Raw genomic sequence first — 19,604 nt, forward strand, 5'->3', positions numbered from 1 at the left:
TACTTTATCTGGGATTATTTAAACACTATCCTCCTGTTGTTGAATGACAAACTATCTTATATGGAGTGTAGAAAAGTTTGGATTGTGGCAGTTTTACCTCAACGTGATATTCAACTCTCCCAGCATAGTGTTCGATGGCAAAAGTTGCTTCCTTGTCATGAGAGACGACAAAACGAGAGCTTTTCTGATGGTGCCGTTTAAACTTGTCCAACACGGCTTTATCTTGGGCCTGAGGGAGGCTAAAAGACACAGAAAAAAGATTCTCACATTAACTATATGACATTTGGGAAAGTGTTTAAGGCCGAAGAAATACGTACTAACAGCCAAAAAGAGACAGAAGACATGCATTGCTTTCAGATAAAAATAGATGTCTGAGTCATGCACAAACTGATGGTTAAACCTGAGCTTGAATATCTACAAACTGGATGATCAAGTCTTGCTGTGATCTGCTCTTGTTTAGTTAGGCTTTCTTTTCCTAGAATTTTGCATTTTGTTTTGAAAAGCACTCTGCTGTCTTATTTTAATTCTTCCTGAAGCAGATTAAGAGCATAAAGTCTGATGCATCAACCTTAACCTGATCCGCGATTATACAGCAAATGGTATTGGTTTTATGCTACCCGAAAATTATTCACACCCCTGGTTTTAAATTATTTTAGTCTTTAGGGTAGGTAATGAGATGTTTCAAAAGATAAAACATTTTATAAAAATTAGAAAATTATTTGTACAATTCTCGATAATTAATGGAAACATCTATTGGCATTATAGCAGTCAAACTCTTTAAACTGCTAACAAACTTTCTTTGCGTTTATCATATTTTCTGACAATGTATCCTTTAGGATGAGCTCCAAGTCTTTGAGGTTAGAAGGCTTACTTTCCATCAACCTAATTTTTTTTAGCTCCCTCCAATGATTCTCTATCAAATTCACCTCAGGACTCAGGCTGGTCACCCCTAAACATTAATGTGTCTTCTAGTCATCTGCCAGGTCTATAATTAATTTATGGTTTAACAGTACTAGAGATCGACTGACTTTTTTTTTTTAAGCCCGATGCTGATATCGATTATTTTGACAGCAGTCTAGCCGATATCCGATATGTGCTGTAGATTCTTTGGGGCCAATTCTTTAAGCCGAGATTGCTTTTTCTTCTTCCATTTACTTAATAAAAATGATACAATGATAACAAATGTTACACAAGTTTCAAAACTTTTGTTTAAACCAGCTAATATTAACAATCAGCTTTATCTTCAGTTTGAAAGCACATCAGAAAAACACGCATCAAGACTCTTCTGGTGGTGATTTGCTTGCACTTAATGAACGTGGCACAGTGAGAAAACAGCTTCTTTAGTTCAGTGGTGAGAAGGAGGAGAAAAAAAATATTGATCACAGCAGCAGTGTATGGACATCATTTGATTTAAAGTTAGATGCTGTACGCGTAGTGATCGGTATTTGTTGTCATTTGCATACATGGTTCTCTATGGGAACGAACACACGCACAGCGGTGGCAGCTCACCAGCTGGATATCAGACGTGGGTTTTCAGATAATGGATCGGCGAACGGATGCATGTATCAGCCGATACCGATACAGGAAAAGAATCGCAAATATTGGCCCAAAATATCGGCTGGCTGATGTATCAGTCAACCTCTAAGCAGGACCTACACAACATCTTCTGCTGGAGGTTTTTCTTTCCTGTTGAAGGGGAGTTTTCCTCTCCACTGTCGCTTCATGCATGCTCAGAATGAGGGATTGCTGCAAAGCCATGGACAAAGCAGACGACTGTCCAATGTGGCTCTACACTTCTTCAGGAGGAGTGAATGCTGCTTGTCAAGACTCAATGCAATCTGCATGGTTTCCTTAGACAGGAAACCTTTTGACCAATCTGTCTGTATAATTTGATATAATTGGACTTTGTAAAGTGCCTTGAGATAACATGCGTTGTAAATAGGCGCTATATAAATAAAATTTAATTCAGTCCGCCATCTTAACCCAGATGCAGGAATGTCTTCACATCAAATTTAACCAGTGTCCCACATGCCAGTCGGAAACGTGGGAATCGTTAATTGCTTAGCTCCTTGATCAGGCCTACAACTACCATAATAATCTAAAAGCAATGCATTTCTCCATATTTTGTGCTTTTAAACACCAAAACATCACAATGTGTTACATGTACAGCAGTTATATTATTAGATCTGGGTTTCTGAGAAAGTTGAAACCACAAAGAGGTTATTATTTTACTAAGCTAACGTTAGAAGAGGCTGTTCAGGAACATGTGTGTCCTAATATAAAGTAATCCTCAAATTACATCATAAGATTTCTTCTAATCCCCTACAAATTGTTTTTACTGCTACACCAAATTGAAAATAAACTATTTTGGTGCATTTCTGCACCTAAACATGAGAATAAAGAGCTATCACATAGATGCTTTGTGTGCGAGTAATGTGTTAAGATAAAAACCGTTTCAAAAAACATTTGTTTATGTACAAATATATCTTCAAATTGGAGCAATTTATTCCACCATGACACATCCTCACCATTCCTACATGGCTGAATAGTGCTTTAAAACACAGATTTTTAGCACTCTTTTGATGTAAAAATTCACCTACTTGCTCTCCTCATTCAACAAGTGGAAGAGTCCCTCTGACTTGCCGCTGATCAGCTGGATGCAGTCACTGTTGTCAGTAAAGTTGATGTTTTGCCAGATTATGCCTTCTGACACATAGTCCTCCTACAATTTAATGCAACTGCAATTAAACATCCACAAACCTCCCAGAAAATGACTGTGAAACGAATGACTGTGAAACTGTGATTGAAACGGTGTTAAATAAAAAAATAACTTAATCCAGGTGAGTGGAGAAGCAGCGGAAAACCTGGAGGCTCTGTCATGTTTATATAAAAGTACTGGGAAAACATAGACCTACCTGCTCATACTTAAAGATGTTCTGGTTGATGTAAAACTGCTGCTTCTCGTTGGCGTAGTTGATGCATAGCTGCTCAAAACTGTTTCTCTGGAGGTTCTCAAACCCAAACATGTCCAGGACACCAATGGACAAACACTAAAAAACATGACATGAACTCTTTAAAAAGCAGCACATGACGCAGCTTTGACAACGTTCATGTCGTCCACAAACATTTACAGAAAGGTCAGAGAAATACAGAGTTTCACTTTTCAGGGCAGGTAAAAAGTCTTATAGTGTCTACGATTGTTGAATCACACAACTCACTTTGACGGACTCCTCCAGGTCTCGTCTGTTGAGCATTGCGTGGTTAATGTGAAGGATGATCCAGTCAAACAGAGCACTGTATAAACACTTGGCCATGGAGTCACGGGCAGAGAAGGCCTGAAGACAAAGAAACAAGGAGAATTTCAATATACAGCAAAACCATTCAGGCCAACATGAATAAAACTCCCTTCATTTGTTTTTACAACAGCGTATATATTTGATGCAGGGTTATAAAGAATTAATTCATGTGAAAATGAACCAACTTATTTAATTATCAGTAATCAGGGATCTTTTCTAAATCCAGGGTAATTACCTCCTGTAGGGTGTACGGCGAAACCACAGAGGAGGACGCAGTCACTACCTTTTTCTTGGTTAAAGCCGTCACCAGCTGCTCCTTTTTCACCTACAGATAAAAGAGGAGAAGGAAAACAACACAGACGTCACATGATTACTGATGCCTAAATGTCTGAATTCATCCAGATTAAATAGTTTTGCTTTATTAGCACAATGTAGGGCTGTGGGTGGTACAGCTTAAAAATAAAACCTCCAATTTTATTATACCAAATCTGATTAATCGATTTTTTTCCCCCTCCTTTTGCAAAAAGACATTAAGGAAATAATTTTAAAAACTTTTATCACTCTTACTTTAAAAAAAAAAAAAAAAAGTTTTATGTCAAGCATTTCATGTTTGAGTTGACCTAAATTCAAAGTGCAACTATATACAAGCTGTGAAACATGCTTGTAAAACAAGATGGCAGCCCAGCCATTGTAAACAATGAAAATGTAACTAAATGCTACACTAGTTAAATGCTAGTGATATTACACAATGAGGTAAGAACAGGCTTCATTTCACTTGTCTCACTTCACACTAACTTAAAAAAAGAAAAGTAAATCAGTAAATTAAAGTGCTTCTATTATGGTAAAAAAGCTTCCTATTTACAATATTTTCACAATACATTTCCTAAACATATATTCAGCATTGCTGCTATTCTCTTCATGAAAGCCCAATGAGTGCATTGGCAAAATAAAATCCAGATTTTCCAAAAAAAATAAATAAAAAATACTTAAATTAAAATTAATCGAATAAATCGATTTATCACCCAGTGCTAGCACAATGTTAATGTACCTCCACACTGTTTAAGCATTTGTGGGTCCAAAACATGCAGAAATGAAGAGCATTCCGTACAACATTATTTTCTGTCCCTTTTATCAATAATGGTTGTCATTTATGATATGACTTATTATTGGATACTAATGTAAGCTGTGGTCTCAACATGTATATTTTTCCTCCTTTTCCCATATTCGTGGAAAAGCTTTCCTGCTTTGTTCACAATTGCAGATGTTTGGCATGCTGAGGTGAGTGAACCTCCATCAATGTGAACCGGGTGTCAGCATAGTGTAGTTTTAGGTTAAATAAGGTGCTGGGAATATTTTATATTTCTTTGATTGTGTTAATGATTTATTGGGTTTGTCATCATGTATTTACTGGAATATATATGTGAGGTGATTAATGTTGTAGCTTGATTTACAAGGAATGTGTGTAACTGCGATGCGCCCGGTTATCTGTGATACTTGTGGCCCATTCTCTGAGTAGTGAATGATCTGCATTGAGTGCCTGGAAGAGATGTGATTAAATCATGCTGTTATCTTGGATGTCACTGTTCCCCTACTTCCTTAGTGCTACAACAGTATTTTGTAATTAAGGACGTCCCCTATTGAAAATAAAAAGAGAGGCGACGACAGGGTGTTTTTCAGAGCGATGGAAGATTTGTAACTGAGCAGATCTCTTGTCGTTTTTCCTCTCCAGAGTAAAAGAAATTAACGTCTGTTGTCTTTCTTCCCTGTGTGTTGTTTAATGAATGTTTTATGTGCTTTAAACCCGACATAAGGCTATTGTTAGGTCTGTGCTCCTACATTAAACCCTGCAGAGATGACACATATTTGACTTTAAATCGCATCCGAGTTGCAAGGAAAATTCACTGAATTTCTCAATATTTCCAAAGAATATGCAACAGCCTGGTTTAGCTTGAGAACAAAATTAATTTACAACAGTATCAGATGTGTAAAAAGGTGATAATTGAGCTAAAGCTGAGTATCTCCACTTCTCTCAGTGAAACAAGGGGCTACTACATAGCAGCGTGGCAGGGTTATTGGAAATGTCTTTATAATAAACTCAGCAGTGTAGAATATGATCATCATTACCATAAGCAGGTCAGAGAGGGACGATAAAACTTCTGCGGGTCCAGCCTCCAGGGCCTTAGTATCCTTTGATTGACTGTATGTCACATTTCCCAAGAGCAGGATGGCAGACAGGACAGAAAAAATGCTGCAAAGGGAAAACACACAAAAAGGAAGACTTTAAGCAGTTCTAGAGTGGAAATAACACAGACGTGTTTAATGATTGAGAGCTGAAGGTCAATAAGGCATGGGCTGTTTATCCTTACCAAAGCATAGAAAGGTTTTAAAAGGTAGAACTTCTGCCAAATCCTACGTCATACCCTTTCCATGGTTTATCCTTTTAATCAGTTGCCAGAGAAAGTTTTGGAGTGATCCAAGTTATGTCCGGCAATCTATAACAGTGGTTACCAAACTACTTCCTGAGAGCCCTCTTTTCTACCTCTACAAAACAAAAGGTTGCGCCCCAGTCCCAGATGTCAAGATTGACTGAACGTGCAGCATGCGCAGTGAACAAGCCCGGACCTGAAGGCTCAAATGCCAAAAAGACTGCAAACTGTACACAAATTAAATAGTTCCACAATCTTGATCGTTCATTCCTCTGTTCAGGGATCAGCTGTCAGAATGTAGCGACTATGAGCGGATAGCTTTTATGCTGACAGCCAGCTCTGGCAGGCATATTATACCGAGATCTAACCTCATCACAGCTTGTCCCTAGACAATAGAAACCTCTTTGTATTGTCTAACAGTGTATAAACATCTGTAAAACAAGACCTAGTTTCAAAATGAATTAATTTCTCAAACCACAATGCAGATCTGACGCCAACCTGTCCAAGTTGTTCCCTGCCTCTCACTCTTCTGACTACAATGGATACATGTTGCAAACCTGTCTACCAACACACACGGATTTATTTCCCACCCACCCCATCCTCTGCTTTGCTGCTTCTTACTCCATTTTATTCAGGTCCAATCCAGTTTTATTTGTAAAGCACTTAAAAGACTACACGGGACCAACCATATATATTAAAAACACACCAATAATGGTGATTTGAAATTAAAAACACACCAAAGTCTAAAATTACACAGGGCATACACATAACTAAGAAACATCTAACGTTCACAGCATTAATACTATTAAACAGATAAAACAACCTAGAAAACTAAATAGAGTTTAAAAAAAAGTCAGCATTTTAAGTGGTATCAAAGGCCAGATCAAAGAGAGAATAATGTTTGAGTCAGGGTGCTGCGTTTGCATTTGTACGTCTCAGTATAAATAGATGTTCTTGTTAGCAAGAAAAGCCAGTTTACTGTATTTAGAGATTTTTGCTAAAAGCAATTATACATTCAGAAATACATCCAAGATTAGACAGGTTTACAGATTAAAGCTACATTTGATGCAAATAAAGTTTATTCCAGATATTTGTGAAATATTTGAGCCATTTTTTTTTTTTTTTGCATCAGCGCTAATAGATTAAAGCCCCCCCCCCCCCCCCCCCCCCACCCACCATACCAGTAACTGGGCATCGATGGCCGCTTTTTTTCTTGTGTAATGTTACGGGAATATTATTCTGAAGCCACTTCAGCTCCTCGGTTCTGCTGCTTACAAAGGCCAAATGCTCTGGTGTTACTATGCAGATAATGAATGTCTGGGATGTGACTGTCTCTGTTGTTATCTCATGGTACGGCTGTGGGGTATTTAGGGGCGCCAGGGAGGAAGAGCGGCAGAAACGGCCGGATCGAGGGGTGCGATTACTTTCCATCGATGTGATCTCTGCTCTGTTTCTCAATAAAAGTGCTGGAACTTCATCACTTCACCGTTTCCTTATATAATAACTCTATGAAGTCAGTCATTGTTTAGAATTCCTTCCACACGTACCAAAAAGCTGGTTGTTAGAAATATAATAATTAAAAAAAATGTTTGCAATAATGCCACAATATAGTGAAACAAATGTCATTTTTCTCAAGATTATCACATGGTGATGATCTCCCATCGGCGCATGACTGTCAACCAGGAGATCTCAACATCTGTTTGCAGGATGAGTCACAAATTGTGCTGATCACTGATCAGTTGGCGGGATACTGTGTGTTTAGGAAAGGCAAATTGTAGAGAAGCTGCTGAAGCAGCAGAAGCAGTAAAACAATGAGCTCAAAGTCAGCCACAGAGGCACAAATAGCATTTTCTCATCTATTTCTGGGAAAGCTCTAAAATATTTACATAACTACAGAAATCTCACAGAAACGATCACTGTAAAGCATTTAAAAATGCATGTTTTTAATTTCTTGCAATCATGTAAAGCCTTACCAATAATTATAGCTTTAAAGGAGCAATAAGCTAAGTTTCACCACTAGCTGGGCTGTGTGACCAACCAGGCTGAATGACAAGCCATGACTCCCTCTACCTCCACTCCAGATGCACCCCCCCCACCCTCGTTACTCAGGATAGGTATCGTTAAGGATTTATTGACACTACTACTCTTAACGATACCCCTTATCGATTCCGTTTTTTATTGGTACCCTTATTGTTACTTTTTTAATCAAAGAAAAGGGTAAAAAAAATGATCACTGGCTGGTTTGTTTTTTCAACATTTGGAAAAAAAGCAAACAAAATAGAAAGTTCAAAATAAACATTTCTAAAGAAATAGAGCAATAAAAAATTATATAAATAATTTATATATATATATATATATATATATATATATATATATATATATATATATATATATATATATATATATATATATAAAAGGCTAAAACACTATATGTTGAATAAAATGTATGTTGTAGGAGAGAAATATCTACATTGACAAGACAAAGAAATATTAAAAACACACTAAATATTCTCAAAAAAGAACTATAAAATAATTTCAAGTATTAAATAATATTTTTACCTGAATTTATAAATCTTTACATTATCAATTTTAACCAAAAGATAGCAGTGGCACCCATGGTGCATGAGCTGAATAAATGAGCGGCTGTGTGCATCAGTTACAGGGAGAGATCTATTTAAGTGCAACAGTTTCAGAGAAAATAAAATACCATTACACGTTAAAGATTTATAATATATTTACATCCTGCTTTGTAATCTAGTGGAAGCTTGGCTCATGCGTGACTAATTTTCAATGAGAATCAGACTTCAACCTGAGTTTGCTGCTGCGGCACGGCGACGGTGACTGACTGACCGCCTGTCAGAGCTTTCAAAGCGGGAGGCGCTCACAGCTGATGGTTTGCTGAAGAGACGGTAAACTCAGAGCAATCGCTACTTTTACTAATTGCCAAAGTCTCAAACAACACAGGAAAAGATCGCTAGAATAAAAAAAGTCACTACAGTCTGGAAAGTTGCTAAATAGTGGGCAACAGTCAGAGTTGATGAACGTAAGCGAAGCGAAGATGTGAGAGCAGAACGTCAGTCCCCTCGGAGTGTGTGTGTTTTTTTAAGGTGGAGAAGATCGGCAAAACAATAGTTGTTTCGGTTGAATTCTCCCTGAAAAAGTGAGTGCAACCTTAAAAATGCCGTTAATACCGTGTTTTGGTACCCATCCCTACACCCGTCACCTCCTGTGAGCATATTTTCAAAGGAGAAATAAACAGCAAAACAGCATCGCTTTTCAGAGGAACATGTCTAGTGATGAAGAAAGTTAACTCATAACTTTATAATGCTGTTACTTAGAGAACGTTTTGAGCTGCTGAGCGTGTTTGCCGCCATTTTGCTCCTGCGCCGCTCTGACGGTGGGATTTTATGGGAGGGGCTGAGCCCTGAGTGGCAGCTGTTCACGTGGACGTACTTACGCGCACGGCCGGCCCGACTTTGTAAACAAAACATAGAAAGATGGTGTGTGAACAAAGATCCCTATAGTTCTTCACAAAAATATTTCTTTGCTCTTTCTATCTAAAATAATTAAATTTTGTGTACTGCTCCTTCACCACTTATTTATGCTATAAAACAACATTTATATATTCTAGTGTGAAGCCTATTTTCTCCATTTATTAAGCCTGAAAACTACTGCATTAATGTTTCAATGTGTATTAATGCTGATTTAAGAGCAAAATTACACATTGACCACGAGGCTCAGTTAAGTAGGAACTACGACAGCCTCTAGTGGTGTAAAAACTCACAGCAATCTGTAACCTGTTTGTGCTTTCTCATGTTTAGCTCACCTTAACCAGATTGGGGGAAAAACATTCAGAAATAACTTAAATATATTACTTCAAACCAATGAAGGTAAAACATGTATTGGGTGTCACCAAATTGCCGTCTTAATTGAATATGGTTTTACACAGAACCTGATCAGCTTACAAACTATGCTACTGCTTTCATGTACACGTTGAGTCCCGAGGCATTCAGGGGCGCTGGCTGAAAAAAAAAAAAATGTGCAGCATATTTTCTCCAGCTCTACAGTGACAAGCTCTGACCTGTTATCGACACCGGTACAGAAAGCAGAAACTACTCGACAGAGTTTAGTTTCAATTACACTTCGCTCGCCCTATGCTCCAGCTCTGTCGGCAAACAGTAGCACTGTTTCAGGAAGCGGCGACAGGCCTGCAAACAGGGTGACAGGCAGCCTCTGGAAGAGCAACTTTATGTGTTACTGCGAAATCAATGGCTTTTTCCACATTTTATCAGGTACTATAAATCTTGGCAGAAAGTACTCAACAAAGCGTTAAACTGGTAGAAGCTTTCTTTAAAAGGAGGAGCACTTTGAAAGCAAATCTCAGAGTGCCTCACCAACTCATTCCAGTCATTTCTTTAAAACGGGGTTAAGCTTCAGTGCAGCTTGTGGTATTCCAGATATGTAGCAGATTACAACCATATTTACCGTTTCTTAGTGGAGGCCAAAAGGCCGACCATCTCCATAGCTTGTTTGAGTCTTTTGTACTCTTGTTTGAAATTGTCCTCGTTATCCAGCTGGAACTCCTCCTGCATAAAAAGTGAAGAAAGAAGCTGTTTTTGCATAGTGAATAAAAAAAATGATTTAACCAGTGTATATTATAGATAATGTTTGGCCAAACTCCTGGAAATGCTTACACTGTGGTTCAACAGAACCAGTGCATATGGAAAAGAAAACAGAAAAGGTGAAGCTGTTTGTTTTTGTTAATTGCTATTCAACACCTCCAGAGACAACTGAGGCGTTTTAGTCCCAAAGAGTCCTGATGCATCTGAATGATCCAGGTAGAGCGACGACTTTTAGATTAGATTAGATTAGAAAGGAATTGGGAAAAATACTTAACTCTATTAACTTTTTCTTTTAAAGAGAAAGTGTGAGGGGCTCACAGCAGAGCCGCTGTTTCTCCGCATCGAAAGAAGCCACTTGAGGTGGTTTGGGCATCTGATCAGGATGGAAGGAGACCCCGGGGGAAGACACAGAACCCGCTGTGGGCCTATGTATCCCGTCTGGGATGAGAACGCCTTGGGATCCCCCAGAATGAGCTGCAGGATGTCGACGCAGAGAGGGATGTCTGGGGTTCCCTCCTGGCCCCGTTGCCTCTGTGACCCAATATTGCATAAGCAGAACACCGTGGATGAGTGGGTGCCAGAATGTATTTGGTCATCTGCCGTTTCATGTGTGAACTGGAGTTCCATTCCCTTTTTAATTCTCAACGTTTAAGATGATGTCAGCAAACCTACTGCAGCCACAACAGTTTCTATTACATTGGGAAAGGCTCTTCACGAGGTTTAGGAGTGTGTCTATGCGAAGGCTTAAAGTCTCCACTCTTAATTCATCTCAAAGGCCTTATATTGGGTTCTATAAAGGACGGGACTCTCTGAAGGCCGGTCAGGTTCTTCCCCGCCAAACTCCCTCCTCTCCTCGTCTAGTCTGCAGCCATGTTGGGATGGGAGGCGGCCATCTCCAAACTATATCCACAAAGTTGGGAGTGTGAAATTGTCCAAAATGTCTTGGTATACAGAAGTCTCCAGAGTTTAAAGCCAAACCTAACTCCTGAAGTACAGCCCAACACCAAAACTATCCCTCCACCAAACATTATAGTTGACACAATGCAGTCAGGCAGGTGCTGTCCTCCTGGCAACTGTGAAATCCAAACCCAGACTTGTCAGTCAGATTGCAAAGACAGAGAGAGAGGATGATCGACCTCCCTCTCTCTAGAGAACGGGCCCCTTAATACTTTGAAGCACAGCAGCGGCATACCTTGGCACTAACATGTCTGATACTTTGCATTTTACTTGGTGGTGCAGCTGCTCAACCACTGAAACCCACGGCACCAAGTTCTGCACAGACTGTTCCTGAGCTCCTCTGAATGCCACGTGTAGGTAGGAGGTCTGCAGCTGCTGACTCTGCAGAAAACTGCCGACAAATCGTTCCACCGTGGATCTCTGCAGCTCCACAAGGGCTTCAAAGGGCCACCGTGCATCGGTTATTTGTGCCATACCTTTTCCACATTCATATAATGGATTGAACGGAGCTCTGTGAGATGTTGAAAGCTTGGTATATTGCTTTATAATCTAATCCAACTTTAACTAAGTGTGGTGATCTCAGAAGCTAATTGCATGAACTGCATTTTATTTAGGAGTATCAGAAAACAAGTCTTGATCTGATGAAATGGTGTTCAGAGATTTATGTTCAAAACCATGTATTCATCATCATGCATGAAACAGCGATAATGCATACGACTTTTAAAAATGTGTTAAACTAAATCCTCCACCTACTTCTACTGTTTGAGGGGGAAACGGGTGAACTCAGAGCTTAGTTACCAGTCAGTCCTACACCTAAACAGTGTTAATTTACAGCATGCGGAAACCCTATAAGTCAGTCTACCCATGAGAAATTTCATAACCAAGTGGTTTATTCTTATCAAAGATGAAGCACAGGTTTTTTTTTCTCCCCCCACCAATATGATGAAATCATATGATTCATTGCCTCTTAAATTAGCCTCGTACTTCCTCTTTCTCTGCCGCAGTAAAGTAAGTGGATCAAAAGTACCTGGTTGAGATAAACATAGTCCTGCAGGTTCAACAGATGAAACTCTTTCTGCTCGTCTTTGGACGCACCCATCAGCAGACAGTAGAAGACGTGGTAGTTCCTGCGGATCAGACGTCCCAGAGGGTCATTTAGCTTTTGTCATCTGCGTTTATAGTAGCTCAATCTGATCATGTCTTGTATACATGGTTAAGCTGACTGCTTTGAGATAGATTGTGGGTTTATTTATAGATATAGGCTACGTTATGACAGGATATCCATCAACATGGTGAGACTTGGATCCTAATCTGAGTTGGACATTTTCCTGTGAAGATGTAATTTGATTTCGTACCTTTCATTTTTACCTCTGGACACCAGGCGGCTCTTTTCTAGCAGAAACTTCTCAATGAATGCCCTGTATATGTAATGCACAAAAAGAATGCGTTAACAGGTAGAGGGGGAAAAATGTTACTAATAAATAAATGTAATGCACTGAAAAATGATGTCACTGGAAAATCCGGTGACTATTAAAACGCACGATGCCTTACCCTCTGATAACGCCGCTTTCCAGGTAGATGAGCTGGATGAACTTGCCAAAGCGGCTGGAGTTGTTGTTTTCTGCTGTCTTGGCATTGCCAAACGCCTGTCCAAACAAATGCAACACATGTTAACATACAAAAATACATGACACAATAACCTTTCCTGTCCACAAGAAGAAAAGAAAAATCTTTATGCGTCAGTGCTATTGTACATTCCAATGAAATTTGTCCTATACATTTAAATCATCACCCTTAGGCAGCAGTGGGAAGCTTACGGTGCCCAGGGAGCACGAGTGTGGTAAATGCTTGTTGCATATGGGAGTTAGAAAAGAAATACATCACTGCATATGTAAGGAGGGCAGGGCACCTTTTTGTTTGCAACCTTATAAAAGACAAAGATAATCTGAATATGAAGAATTCAGTCTTTGTTTGACGATATTTTCTCGAAATCAAGGAGCATAACAGAGTTCAAGTCATTGGGGAAAAAAAAAAAAACAGAACATCCTTTTTAAATTATAAACTAGAAACAATCTGGTCTTTACCAGGTTACAGTATGATTTAAATATAACTTATAGGGAACAAACCATGCCACAGATTTCACACAGTGATTATTAAACCAAATCAAACAAGCTGTTTGTAAAAATGAAGAACACCCCATATTTGAATAGCTTGTATAACAGAGGTGGGACATTGTGGTCCTGGAGGGCCCGTGTTCTGCGTGGGTTAAATTATGGGTGGGTGATATGAAGAAAATCTAATATCACGATATCTTTGGGCTATATAACGATACACGATATATATCACGATATGTTCAAATAACCTTGAATAACAAATGTTTTTAGCCAAATAGTGCCTATAGTTGCATTGGCATATCTCATAATAACGAGTCAATTTATTTTTTGTTTGAAAAATTGATTGCAAAATAAAAATGAATTTAAAATGTTTTTTTTAGCCATTATAGAAGCTTTTCACAAATTACAATTTTGTCACCACAGCCACAGCTGCACAAATTACAATTTTGTCACATTAGAGCTCTTTTGTGGTCAACACTGAACCTTAAAAAACAACATCCCAGCGGCCAAAAGGAACACCAAGGAAAAATCTCATACAAAATAAACTTGAATTAAAAGGGTCTAGTTTGTGCTTAAGATATAAAAAAATTGTATAATAAAAATGTGACAATCCCAAAAACAAAAGTTTGTATTGTGACCCTTAATGAGTGCCACCTGCTGGAAGGCTGAGGCAGAAGTTGGTGCATGAAGTATTTTCAGAGCAGGGACACATCAAAACATGCAGCACCCAGGCCCTCCATGGCTGGAATGGCCATCTCCCTCGTTGAACCGACTTTAACAGCAACTTGAAGCCGCTGATTCCTTCCTGACTATCATTGTTTTTTTTCCATCACTCGCTGTTCTTTACAAAGATGCTATGGTGCAGCACATTTTGCTGAGATTTGCTTTTCCACAGCTTTCTAAATGCTGCACCATGGTATTTATAATGGCTGTGGTCTGGACTTTGACTAGGCCATTACACCACCTTCATTATTTTTCTGCTGTATTTACCGCTGTGTTTGGAACCATGGCTGTTGAATACGTTTATATACACAGAAACACATAAATCGACTCGAATGCTGCAACGTACTCCGGTCTCATGGCTGCTAAACAAACCCAGATCATTTTAGGTACAAACATTTTAAACGGCAACTGCGGCATGTAGTCTGGGATCTAACTATCAGGATTCTTTGTGTTTCTTTGAGCCTCTTCTGGACTAGGGGTGACCTTTCTTCAACATCTACTGCTGGAAAGATTAATACCGTCTTAAATGTTTTCCACACTGAAATTTTACTTCTCCCTGAAGAGTGATGGACTTCTCTTCCTGGATACCCAGCACATCTTGTCCAAGATGACTGCTAAAACCCTTGTTTTAGCAGAGTTAGGGAAATTTGCTGATATATTTGATTAGCAGCTACACACTGCGACTGTGCACACAGCACGTCACACCAACTGCACACTCAGAGGATTTGGCCCCAATCACTCTCTCATGAACTGACTAATCCAGCCTATAGAGACAACTGTGGTAAATAGAGAATAACTCATTTTACACGTTTTGCAATTGTAAGGGCATGTATGGGAAAGAAAAAAAAAGTATTTAGCTTCAAACCTTGCACTATGCACCTATAAATAAATTGAACACAAACCAACGATAACTGATGAAGGCAAACTTGAGGCCTTGAAGAAAAAATATTTTATAAGCTTTCATTACTTTAAATACTGCAGAAAGCAAACATTGCTTTGTAAAAGAAAAAGTACAAGTTTTTTTACATTTTTGTCACAAGAGTATCATAATTTTCCTTCCATATCACAATTCTGTACCACTCTTGGTCTATTAGCATAAATATATCAATAAAAACACATTTAAGGCTCTGATCTTACAAAATCTGAAAAAGTTCAAAGGATATGAATACTTTTGCAAGGCACAAATGACCCCCACTGACACAAAGTTAAATAAAATAAAATGCATAGTGGGTGTTGTCAGACATGTTTTTACTCTTTCTAAGAGTTGATCTTTAAGACAACCCCAAACTGTATCCAAATCAACATCTGTAGGAACTGCTGACCTTCATTCCAGTGCATCAGAGTTTCTGTTCAAACAAGCCAGAGCAACGTGTCTGCAGAGACCGAGCCAGGCTGCTGGATGGAACAGCTTTAAATCATGGAAATGTTCCGACACACAGGACAAATACATAAACACAGCTAAGGTTTTTTTCTCATGCATTAACTGTGTAATTTACTAAATATTATTCAACTAAATATTAGAAAGAGAGAGAAGGCATTAGGAGAGAAAGGGGTAGATGATACAAATTAAGAAACAGGTGGTTCAACTTTTCACACGGCTGGATCTCCCTGAGGGAGATGATGATGAAGGATGGGTGGGTCCTTCACATTTTGTTCCACTTACATGCAAATAGTAAAAAAAAAAAAAAAAAAGGGTTTCATTTACAAACCCAAAAGCTAATGATCTGCAGACATGCCAACAAGTAATGGTCCTAAAAAGTAGGCCGAATGTCTTGAGAGAAAACCAACACCATGAACTGAGACTAAGGTTGCCACTAATAGTAGAAACGTTTGTAATGATGATGTGACTTGTAACTAATACACAAATAATTGGGAAAGCAGTGTTAATGCCTTTCTAATTTGGAAAAAAAGCAATTATTTCTATCTCATTTAGATAGTTTAACTGAAAAAGCTGTATTTAGTCACATCTGCTGTGCTGACCAAAAGAAACAACCAAAGGTTTTTAAAATAACTCTTCTCTAACATCTTAAACACATGTTCTGCCCCGACAAACAACAAACATCACCAAATACATAACTGGAGAGCTTGTATAAATTATCATAATATAGTTGGCAGTCAAGTTACTGAAGTTATTTGCTATGATGATAAATTAATGAAATATTGTGCAGCTCTAATTGAGACGGTTTTCACATTAAGGGAAAGATTAATATTAGGGATAGTCCCAGTAGAACATTCTCACTTATATTGCAGTAAAATAATTCTTTGGCACAATAAGTTTCTACAACTTTATAAACAAATAAATAACATAACCAAAAATAAAAGAAAAAAGTAACAACTTCGAAAATGATCTAATATATCTATTAAGGGAAAAAGCCATCAAAACCAACCTAGCTCTATGGTAACATTGGCAGGAGCCCCTTTAGTGGAAAAAAAAATGCCTTTTGCATTTTTTGGCCCCGATACGATACCCGATACCTGGCTGTGCAGTATCGGCCGATACCGATTCCATACCGATACCATCTGTTTGAAATTGATGTGTGTGTGTATATATGAAGAACTGCATACTACTTGGATGTAAAATAATTGCCATCATGGCTTTGTTAAGCTGCTACCTTAATAAAGCAGGAAAAAGACAAATACAAAGTGAATCCAGTAGAACTAGTGAGTGTCGGGAGAGAGAAGGCTGCGTTCAAGTGACAAACAAACATCAAAATGGTATCGGTGCCCTATTTGTTGGTACTCACCGATACCGATACCACCATTTTAGTGCGGTATCGGGGCCCCGGCCGATACTGGTATCGGTATCGGTGCAACACTAGTTTGGAATAATGGAAAATAAAGCTTAAGCATCGCTATGGAGGAATTTATGGCCACTCTTCCTTGCAGGATTGTTTTAATTCAGCTTGGTTGGAGGTTTTTTTGAGCATGATCAGCCTGGTTAGGGTCATACCAGGGCGTCTTGATTTTATTTAAGTCCAGACTTTGACGAGTGAAACCATTCGGGGGTAGACCTGCTGCCGTTTTCCAGGATCATTGTGTCGATGCATAACCTAAATGTGGTTGAGTTTAAGGTCGAGACCCGATAGCCGGACATTCTGCTTTAGATTATTTTGGTAGAGAGCACAATCCACGGGTCCGCCCTTCTTCCAGGTCCTGAAGCAGCACAGCAGCCGTCCCACTACAATTAGCATGTTTGATGATTATATTCTTTTTCTGGAATGCTGACTTTGTATTACGATTGACGCAACAGGATGCACACATAAAAAAAAAAAGGTTTAATTTTCTGTCTTGGCAGTCAATGGAATATTTTTGATGATCCTCAAAAAGTTAAATGCTCCATGAACCTCATTGTGGTTTTCTGTAGTCCCAAAGCCTTACAAGTGGCTTTGCATGCCTTTTCAAGCTGACATATAAGGAGTTCAGTTTCTTATCTGTTATTGAGTTTTGTTATACCGATACGTTTTGCTTTTTTAAAACTTTTAGCCCACTTCCTGTTGCCACACAGATTCTATCTATAAGTGGTTTCTAAAAATCGAGAAGTCTGGGTGTGGAAAGTGAAACTGAGCCATAAATGCGGATAATCCCTCTTAATTCATGATTTAACAAGGATTAAATCATAAATTAATTAAACGTTACCTTTCCACAGAAAGCATTTGTCTCCTAATAAATCAAATTAGGGCTGAATTCAATAACAATATATATTGATCGATAGACTTATATCGATGATAGAAAAAAGGGTCAATATAAAGTTCAGTAGAATAAAAGTTTTCCTTCCTTTTGCATCCTAGCCATGTAAGTTAATACTAATCATTACATCCTCCCAACCAATCACAACGCAGACCCAGGAACCTCCATCGCCAAGCTCCGCCCCCTTTAAAGAGTTCAGAAAGCACACTTTCTTTTTTCTTTTTTAAAAACTTTCAGTTTTTGTAAAAAGTTGGTTGAATAAAGGGTTGAGTTTGAATTCAGTGTTTGTGAGTATTGTATCTAAAAATAGGTTGCTAAGCAACAGCATAAAATAGCCAGGGCTGCACTTAAAATCTATGTTTTGAATCTGTTAATGATTATCGATAGCGATCAATATGATTCCTATTTTATCGATATGCTTTTTTTCTATATCGTTCAGGCCTAAATCAAATCGTCATTTGAAAACTGCCAATTAAAACAAAAATAACTAAATGCAATATTTTGTGTGATTACTTATATCAATAATTCAACTTAATACTTAGCTAATAAAAGAAACACAGGTTGTATGCAGATATGAATTGTTAGTTAACTGGGAGGAGATTGGATGAGTGGAGACAAAATGGGGGTTATGGGGGTGATTAAAATCAAACAATGAGTTACTTTTCTGTGTATTTTTTCCTTTAATACTTTAAAGTCATTAAACATTTTCTGTGCTGCTAAAGGACAAAGTACTGCACTTATCGTAATGAAGGATAGATGTGTAAAAGAAACGAAACACTGTTTTAAAATGTGACTCTGTTGTCAGATTCTCTCTTTATACGATGACTATTGTGCTTTGGAAACAAGATTAATTAGTACGGTGCAGAAATTGATCGGGATATTCACGCTATTAATAATCTACAAGCCCTCATTGGTTGATTTAAAGACTGCTTGACAAAAGCAAGAGCTGGACAGTCTTTAAAAAGGTACCTTAAACAACGAGGAGACCGGGAAGCTGATTTATTCTTTATCACATGGCTTTCCCGGCGGACCTGGCTGAGCCTGTTCGGACACGTTTCTGTTTCTCTTCTCGCTCCGGTGTTCCCTCGAAGACAACGCCCTGCAAATTCTCTCTGCGGAGCTTCACAAACACACGGCTGAAGCGTAAATTCACCCCCGTAAATACTAAAAAGGCAAACACCAGCTTTGTTTTACCCAGTGAGACAAAACATTTTTATCATCGATGCCTAACAACGGGCACACTGGGTGTAAAGAAGGGCCAGTTTTCTATCAGCAGGAAGAAGAAAGGAAGCAGAGAGTAGGTTTTTTACCCAACATACTGATAGCAAGATAATGATGACACAAAAACAAGAAAGTACGAAGATTTTGATTTCAGATAAATGGGAACTAGTTCTACAGACTGACTCACGCATACAAAGGAAATCCCAAGATGTTAAAAAAAAAAGAGCATAAGTGCAGGAACACACCAGCTAAAAGCATTAGCTAACACTACTGGCACTCATTTTTTAACACTTCTGAGGTAAAAATGTAGTGAAGTCAGATTACGTCTCTCTCATTTTCATTGTCAACCTTCCTTGAAAGCTAAATTATTCTCTAAAGGCCTTCAAGGAGAACAGCTCAAAACACCACCAAGTGAAGCAGATGCTAAATCGTGGGTTTGTCGGGGACAAATCTTGCCGAACTTGTTTGCGGAGGAGCAGAATCCAGATTTTATCAGCGTCTAAGGAATGGTTGGGCTGTTTGTGAATGTGGATGTGCGTAATCTGTAACCGTATCAGC

The 19,604-nt window shown here is 38.6% G+C and overlaps 1 protein-coding gene across 1 annotated transcript in view; it reads right to left on the reverse strand.

Annotated features, from left to right (window-relative positions):
• myo9b (myosin IXb) overlaps positions 1-19,604 on the reverse strand; it is a gene marked incomplete in the record, with an annotated part of 49,459 nt that overhangs the window by 19,972 nt on the left and 9,883 nt on the right. Inside the window, 10 exon segments of the mRNA XM_036138400.1 lie at positions 98-239; positions 2,601-2,722; positions 2,916-3,050; positions 3,219-3,335; positions 3,532-3,621; positions 5,421-5,544; positions 10,208-10,308; positions 12,329-12,428; positions 12,657-12,719; positions 12,853-12,947. Of these exon segments, the coding sequence (XP_035994293.1) occupies positions 98-239; positions 2,601-2,722; positions 2,916-3,050; positions 3,219-3,335; positions 3,532-3,621; positions 5,421-5,544; positions 10,208-10,308; positions 12,329-12,428; positions 12,657-12,719; positions 12,853-12,947 (1,089 nt within the window).

The sequence above is a fragment of the Fundulus heteroclitus genome, chromosome 6 (genome assembly GCF_011125445.2).
Source record: "Fundulus heteroclitus isolate FHET01 chromosome 6, MU-UCD_Fhet_4.1, whole genome shotgun sequence".
In the NCBI taxonomy this organism is placed as follows: domain Eukaryota; kingdom Metazoa; phylum Chordata; class Actinopteri; order Cyprinodontiformes; family Fundulidae; genus Fundulus; species Fundulus heteroclitus.